We start from the raw sequence: 8,398 nt of genomic DNA, 5'->3' as shown, positions 1-8,398 counted from the left end.
TTAAAAAAAAATTCAAAATAAGGATGTGGATAACATTTACTTAAAGATTTAAATTCAAAATTAGACAGCTTAACCACAAATATCTTCTTAATAATATCCCTATTTGTTTACAATATTCTAAAATAAAATAGGAAAAGTCATCGTCTTAATTACTCTGGAAAGTTCTTAATTTTCATAGAGGGAAATAATTTAGAATCTTTGCATGTGGTAGAACTTTAGGTTGAATTTTTTTTTTACTTTGTTACACTGTGTTAATGTTTGGCAAGTATTGCCCCGAGATGAAATTAGTAAGTTTCTTTACGGACAAAAGAGTCAAAAACTTTACTTAGGGGTTCATCTATATTATACTGCTTACAAAAGAGGATGATGGTGTCACAACTTTTGATTGCCCAAAATGGCCCTCAAGAATCATCCAAATCATCATACTAAACTCAAAGTTTCATTCAATCTTATACCTTATAGTACTATATCATTGAACTAATTATAATTAAAAAGCAATCTCTTTATTAAAAAACTATTCAAATTATCAAGCATGCATATATAGTTCATAATTCGAATTGATTACATTATGCATTGCTCCAAAAACAATTCCACCAATGGAGTAATGAGTATCATATCACGTAAGGGAGATTCTTCATATATAGCAATGTGTTGAATCTCAGGTATCTTTATTATCCCAGGTATCTTTATTATCACATACTTATAAATGATAATCCTCAAATACCTAAGATTTTAAGGTATTTCGTCAGAAACCCTAAAAAGAATTGAGCCAGGACCACCAGAGCAGCTAAGATTGGGATTGGATTCAGGTGCAATCTATAGATGCACCCAGCTACCGAAGCGCGGTCCCATAATGGTGGTTTAGGTGCACCCAGATACGCATATGGAATTGGGGGATCACGCTACAACATTAGAAATGCTAGGGGCACACTCACAAACACAATCTTAACCACACCTCCTCTCCCTCTATAGTGTATTGGGCTCCACATCAAATTTTTTAAAAAAATTTGATGTGAGACCCAATGTACTATAGAGGGAGATGAGGTATGGTGAAGGATGTGGTTGGGGGTGTGTCCTAGCACCACTCCTGCAACATACGCATGGACCCGTCACATTTAAAAACTTTTAATTTATTATATTGAGACGACATGTGCGTCCAAAAGCCAGTGAACCAAACCAACTGGGCTTTTTGGTCTTCAACGTTCTCTTTCTTCTCGAGATCCCCTTCTTTCTCATTTTAATCATATCCTCTCTTTACTTCGCTTTTGCTGCAGGCTCTGTCAGCCTTCTGCCAAAACCGCAGGCCCAACGTTTTAAATTTATTTTAACTTTATAACTTTTTTTAAAAAAAAACATTTTATGGGAGTATATTTTTCAAAGCTTTCATATAAACCCTTCAAACGCATTTATTGTCAAAATTACTATTCAAATCATAATAGCTAGGACTTAAATACGGGTTATATCATTAATGCCTCATGGACCTAAATAAGAGACCCAAGACATGGGACATGTGAGGTGTCAACATCCGGTTGCATGATGCACTGTTCATGAACAGTGCATCATGCAACCGGATGCATCCGGTTGCATGATGCACTGTTCATGAACAGTGCATCATGCAACCGGATGTTGACACCTCACATGTCTCATGCCTTGGATCCCCTATTTGGGTCCCTGTAGCAACACACCGGTTATATTGTAACTACACCGGATGACCTTGAAATTTGTGTATGCATACGAGTAATTCTTATATTAATTATTGTAATTACACGGTAAACCCTAGAGTCTAACGGAAGATTAACGCCATCTTTTTCGGATTCGGATCATCTTCACTACAAAAAAAATAGTGGAGGGACCACTACATAATCACAGTCATTGATTATCTAGTTAATGGTTATGATTTTTTCTTTTAGTGCAAATTAGGAATGAGTGCAATACACGGGGGTATGGTAAGTGTTAGATTTAGATTGTATCATAACCGCCTACTAAATAATTAATGCTTGAGATTAAAAGTAGTGGTCTCTCCACTACTTTTTTGTAGTGGAGAGGATAATTAATGCTTGAGATTAAAAGTAGTGGTCTCTCCACTACTTTTTTGTAGTGGAGAGGATCCAAATCCATCTTTTTCTTCCCCTTGTCTGAAGTGGACTTTTTTTGATGTAATCAAGTTAATGTTAGAGTTAGAATTAGGGATAGTATTAGGATTATGATTAGAGCAAAGATTATGACTGTTAGAGCTAGAATTATTAACTCTAACCATAACCAGCACACTTTAGAGTCAGCAGTGTAATTTACAGTAGCAATTTAATTGTAGGTTCGCCACCGTATTTCACTGCTCCGTATGAAAGATATATATATGAGAAAATTTGAAGGATTCAACAACAATTGATATATGGCTTTAGGGGGCATAGACCAGAAAAAGAGAACTCCCTAGGATTTACTCCGCCCAATTGCCCAATGTAACCCGCAACAAGCAACTCTGGCGGGTCCCACATGACAGCGGTGAGATTTGTTTGGAACCCATGTGGGGCTCTCTCTCTCTCTCTCTCTCTCGTTCGCTGCGCCCAGTGCCTAAAAGAGACGCAGGATCGATGTCTCGCATTGCTTTGCTCAACGCCAAAGAGGCAGAGAGCAGCACTGTAGCCCATCACGCGGTGGGAGCTCCCTCTGATCTCTCGTAAACTGCAACCACCACGAGCATCACCAGTGTACTGTAGCTAGGTAGCACTGGAGAGCATGATAATAGCTGCTCTTTAAATTGCTGCTCTCTTCTTCTCTCTGGCTCTTTTATACTCTTTCATGCTCTCCCTAGCATTTGGGAGGCAAGCTGGTAAACGCTCAGGTTCAGTAGCTAGCTAGCGATCATCATGGGGAAAAGGGGAGGTGGGAGCTCTTGGCTCACCGCCGTCAAGAGAGCCTTAATTAGATCCCCTTCCAAAGACAAGGACGATGAAGAAAAGGTACTCGTTTCAGTTTCATTCCCTCTTAATACTTATATATACTACTCTCTGCTTCTTACGGTTCCTCCTAAATTTAGTCCTTTTCTTTCTTTTTTTTTCTTTTCTCGTCGTCGTTGTTGTTGTTGCTGCTGCTAAACAGAAGAGGGAGAAGAGGCGATGCTAATTTCGAAGACAGCGAGCCAGGATCAGCAGCTGCCAGCAAAGACTGGCACCACCAGCCGCAGCGACTGTGACCTACGACAAAGGCACGCTATCGCCTGGCCGTTGCCTACTGTCTGCGACAGCAGAGGCCGCTGTTGCTACCGCTCAAGCAGCGGCAGAGGTTGTGAGGCTCACAAGGCCCAGTCCCGTCTTCATCAAGGAGCACCGTGCCGCCGTCTCGATCCAAACTGCATTTAGGGGGTATTTGGTACGCTCTGCTTCCGTGCTGTTATTATTTCGTCATTATGATCTCCTTCATTTTCTTTTACTGATGGGAGGGTTTTTGGGTTCCCCCCTTCGAGCGAAGGCGAGGAGAGCACTGAGGGCGCTGAAGGGGTTGGTGAAGCTGCAAGCTCTAGTGAGGGGTCACAATGTGAGGAAGCAAGCTAACATGACACTTCGATGCATGCAAGCGCTCGTTAGAGTTCAAGCCAGAGTAAGAGACCAAAGGATGAGGCTGTCTCAGGATGGCGTCGGGTGTAGTAGTACTAAATCTTCGCTTAGCTGTGATACTTCCATGTGCATGGACTCCAGATATCTACAAGAGTTGGCCGAGCGCAGATCCATGGTAACATTCTACATCAAATCCTATAGTCGGTCTAAATTTCTATTTTTTTTTAAGTGTTTGATTCGAATCGACCATGCCTAGCAGTCGAGTGGCTTTGCCGCCGATGATTGGGATGACCGTCCGAGGACGATCGAGGACATCCAAGCGATGCTGCAGAGCAGGAAAGAGGCTGCCCTCAAAAGAGAAAGGGCTCTCTCTTACGCATTCTCACATCAAGTTAGTCACTTAATTGGCCTACTAGATTCCCCCCTGCTTAATTTGCTAGTTACTCATTATGATTGCTCTGTTTTTTTATTTTTTTTTGAAACCATCAACGTAGGTATGGAGAGCAGATAGGAATCTGTCTCAACCCCTCGCAGAAGACGAAGAAATGGAAGCAGAGCAAGAGCCCCCGCGCTGGCTCGACCGGTGGATGGCATCTCGATCCTCCTTCGCAAACCACAGAAGCAGCAGCAGGTCAAGAACCTCAACGGACCACCGAGACCCGATTCAAAAACCCTGGAATGTTGACACCGGCCTCCTTACTCCTACTCGACTCCCACAGCAGAAGGCAACATCCAGCCTCATCTCCCCTCCACAAAGCCCCACCAGTACCCCATCACCCCCTCCCCTGAAAGCTCGGCCAATTCCAAGTCCGGTCGGCGAGTCCCGGTGCAACCGAGGACCGTCGACCGGGCTCGGTTGTCCTCCACCGCCCAGCATCACGTGCCTTCTACAACTACAACGGGAATGCGAGTCACAAGACACAGCAGGCAACGATGCGACAACTACATGGCCGCGACAGAGTCGGGCACGGCAGTGTCCGGTTCGAGAGCGCGCCGAGCAGGAGGCGCCACCCCCGAGCAGACCGCGTCGGCCGGTCGGTCAAGAAGCGGCGTGTCATTCCCGGTGCCGCCCAGACCCATGTTACAGCAGTCAGAGTGCAGCTTGCGGAGCCGCGAGCTTCAGAGAGCGCCGCGGGACGGTTTGAGCGAATGTCCGAATGCGCGTCTTCCTGTGGCGTGATTCTATCCCGTCCGTCGGGCGATGGATCTGAGGAGGTGGCTGAGATGAAAATAATTTCTGGCTTACCCACCCATGAGCTAAATTTGTTTTTAGTAGCTAGCTAAGTTTGTGATGCTTGTATTAATTAGAGAGATTGTAGAAGGCTAGAGTTGCAGTGCTTGAAAGGACTGAGAGGTGAGGAAATTAAAGAGGCTTTGGGATGTAACTGAAATTGTTATGGGAAGCAATCGAATCCCTCTCTGTTTTTGATCCAAATAACGTGCGGGGTGTAGTCACATCTTGCAGCTGCTGCTGCCGCCGGCCATTGTCAAGTTACTGTTCCATTTTTTCTGTGGATCTCCGGGGTTTGGGTCATTTTTTGGGCCAGTGTCAGCCTCGTGCAGGGGAACTATTATTGGTCGCTACAGTGCGTTTCATTTTCCTCGACTGTTCCATGACAGCTACCTGTTGTTTGTTCGGAGCATAATATGGGCTCATGTCAATCTGTGTTTTTCTGTCCATGTTTGATCGTTTAGGGGCTGTTTGGTTGTATGTTTTTACCATGTAAAATGATGGAAAGTGTAAAAAAGTGGGTCTCAATGTCAGCTTTCATCACTTTTAATTGTTTGTTTGTAGTTGTGAAAATAGTATAAAGTGATTTCATATGCTGATGTGGCTTGTAAAGTGATTTCATAAAGAGCTTTGCTACAGGGACCCAAAATATGGGACCAATAAAGGGGACAAATGAGGTGTCCCCCTCTTATTGGATAATGAGTTGGCCATCATTAATGATGGTCAACTCATTATCCAATAAGAGGGGGACACCCCACTTGTCCCCCCTATTGGTCCCATATTTTGGGTCCTTAAAGAATTTTTCTTTCATAAAAAAGACATGATTTTAGGAGAAAGCTAACATTAAAGTCAGGAAAAAATAATAAAAAATAATTCCAACCAATATGATCATTTGAGTAGGGACCACTTTTTACACTTTCCAAACAAACAATTAAAGTTATATTTACAAACCAAACAAGCAATTTATGATTCCAATGGAATCAAAAACAAACAAAGAAAAATATAAAAGTAAAATTGATGAGGTGGACAACAACTTTCCAAGTTATATCATAAATACACAACTTTACCAACAACAACCAAACAGCCCCTTACGGGGTGAAACTTGCAATACCGAAGTGTCAATTTTATATTTGTTTAATTGTGAATGATCTACATACAAGTGGGAATATATATATATTATAGGGAAGGTAATTTTTGCACATACTCATTTACTCACCTAGCCCGCCCATCACTTAGCCTATCCAAAACCCACCCATTTAGTTAAATGGGTCTAATCGGGCGGGTTTATCTCAAATTAGACTAAATGGGTACTAAACGGGCATTATCTACTCACCCATTTACCCGCCCGCATTCCCAAAACCAAAACCAAAACCCGTCGGCCTTCACCTTCGGTCTTCAGCCTTCAGCCAGCAAAACCCTAATCTCTCGCTCCCGCTCCCTCCTCTCGCGCGTCGCGTCGGCCTGCGATTCCCGCGGCGACCTCGCCGGAGTTCGCCGGCATCCGCACCATCACTGCAAGCTCCCCTCCTTCCACATTGTAAGGCTCGCGATCGCCAGCAGAATCTGCGCCAAAGATCGATGATCCTCTGCCTATCGCCAATGGAGTCCTCATCGAGCAACAGCGAAGCGATCTCCAAGCGCCAGTAGTGAATTCCCCTCTTGCCCCTCTTCCCATCTGTAAGCGATCGCTCTGCCCTCTGCCATCGCCATGTGAGCTTCTCAATTTTATTGCTTTTATGTCAAATTGAGTTTACTTATTGTTCTTAGGGATTTTTAGATTGAATTGAGAAATTGAAGAATGAAAAGGAGAAATTGAGGGGAAAAGGAGGAATTTTATTAACATCAAGACAAAACCCTTATTTTTAAATTTAACCTAAATCCCCTAATTTTTGCAGTTGATCGAGATGTCCCAAGACTTGGTCGAACTAGAGGACGAAAATTGTAACTTCTCCAGATCGTAATCAGGTATATCCCCTTCTCTTGAATTCAAAGTCATAAAGTTAGTTTCATTTTCTTATGAAACAAATTTTCTTTTGTTATATAAAACCTATTTGAAATTATTCAAAAAAGATGGGTTCTTTTCGAGTTCTTCTCTTCTATTAGCATGTATCTGAATTTCTAAAATTTGCCATGTTCTTAGCTTTGACGTGAAAATTATCTGAATTTCTTTTGTCTTTTTTTTAAATAGATTACTCTGTCATATTTTTTCCCCTGAATTTTTTGCCATTAATATGTGAGACTTTATATTACATATTCAAAGAGAGCATAAAAGAGATCACACAACTGTAAATAAGGTGATCCAGTGATGTTACAATAGTGTGCCTGATATTCTCATGTGCAGTAAGTGAATCTTTTTTGGATCTAGGTCTTTACCCTTTTACATTCTTTGTTCGAAGATAACCCCCTCCTTATTTTCATTTTCTCTTTCATATAACAATAGGATTTGTAGAAAGAATAGACAATCTCATTATCTGACAATCTCACTCTGCAAATGCCTGCATTATAAGATTATGTAAGAAATAAGATACCTGCAACTAGAACTTACTAACAAGAATACAATTTCACAAAAGCAGAATGTACCACTGGAACATGCCTTAAAGCTAGGACACATTAGTCCATCATCTGTAACTACTTCATACAAAGGGTGCAACACTTGGAAAAAATTCAGGCTTTCTTGCTGAGACAATGACCTGTGAAATGTCCATAGGACATTTGTTAAATAAGAACATCTTCACTAAAGTCTTGTTGCTAATATGATTGCTTGATTGATTCATAGAATCATACTATTGAACTAGATAATGCACGTGAAACTAAGTTGCAGTTAAATATTCTCATAAACCTATTGAAGGCATAATGCATCATCTTATTCGTGTAATGATAGTCTGAGTTGGCCATTATCTCACTCTGCAAGATCACCCAGCAAACATCTATCAGTGGCCAAAGAGAAATTATTGAATATAATGAATGTGAATGTCACCTTAAGTTGGCCTTCAACATGTGCTCTGAAAAGGGCTTTAGAAACAGCCTGAAATAAAAAGCAGCATTGTAAGATTATAGCTATACATATTATAGTTAATAAGTTCAGTGTGTTGCCTTGAAAAGCCTTTTATAGTCAAATGGTCCAAGTTCAGATGATATAGCCCCTTGATCCAATCTGTCAACCATCTGTCAACCAGATGATATAGCCCTTTATAACAAGATATAAGTTGCATCATTACGTGGTTAAATGCGCATGTTTTACCTAATGTATTTTTGTTCATGGTTGTTATTTGTCATATGTTTTCTGTCACTTTTATTTTGCTCGTTTGAAATTTAAATGTTTCTTTAGTATGTGTTTGCTACCTAAAATTGATGTGCTATTATATTATTTTTTCAGCTATCATATCTTTAAATGATCAATTTAGCATTCATGATGATGGTAGTGGTGATGAGAGTACTTCTAAACGTAAAAGAAGACAAACATCAAAAGTTTGGGATCACTTTACAAAGTTACCTATCGATAATGATGAGAAAACTAAAGTTCAATGTAATATGTGTAATCATATTTATGTTGGTGGTCACGGCACTAAGACAATGTTGAGGCATATGGATTCTTTCCCGAAAAGGAACATAGATG

General features: G+C 41.2%; 1 protein-coding gene across 1 annotated transcript; it reads left to right on the top strand.

Moving 5' to 3' along the window:
* LOC109847606 (protein IQ-DOMAIN 1-like) lies at positions 2,402–6,681 on the top strand. The gene is made up of 6 exons (XM_020416838.1): positions 2,402–2,957; positions 3,133–3,366; positions 3,466–3,726; positions 3,811–3,942; positions 4,046–4,377; positions 6,678–6,681. Exons 1-6 carry the CDS (start codon positions 2,865–2,867, stop codon positions 6,679–6,681), a joined length of 1,056 nt encoding a protein of 351 aa, XP_020272427.1. The 5' UTR covers positions 2,402–2,864.

The sequence above is a fragment of the Asparagus officinalis genome, chromosome 7 (genome assembly GCF_001876935.1).
Source record: "Asparagus officinalis chromosome 7, Aspof.V1, whole genome shotgun sequence".
In the NCBI taxonomy this organism is placed as follows: Eukaryota; Viridiplantae; Streptophyta; class Magnoliopsida; order Asparagales; family Asparagaceae; genus Asparagus; species Asparagus officinalis.
Note: the sequence above shows the minus strand (reverse complement) of the source record. Positions and strands in the feature narration are given on the sequence as shown.

Coding starts and splice junctions, on each gene's coding strand:
- LOC109847606 (XM_020416838.1), top strand. CDS start 2,865: ATGGGGAAAAGGGGAGGTGGGAGCTCTTGGCTCACCGCCGTCAAGAGA. Junction 2,958..3,132: donor ACAAGGACGATGAAGAAAAG/GTACTCGTTTCA, acceptor TTTCGAAGACAG/CGAGCCAGGATCAGCAGCTG. Junction 3,943..4,045: donor CTTACGCATTCTCACATCAA/GTTAGTCACTTA, acceptor CCATCAACGTAG/GTATGGAGAGCAGATAGGAA.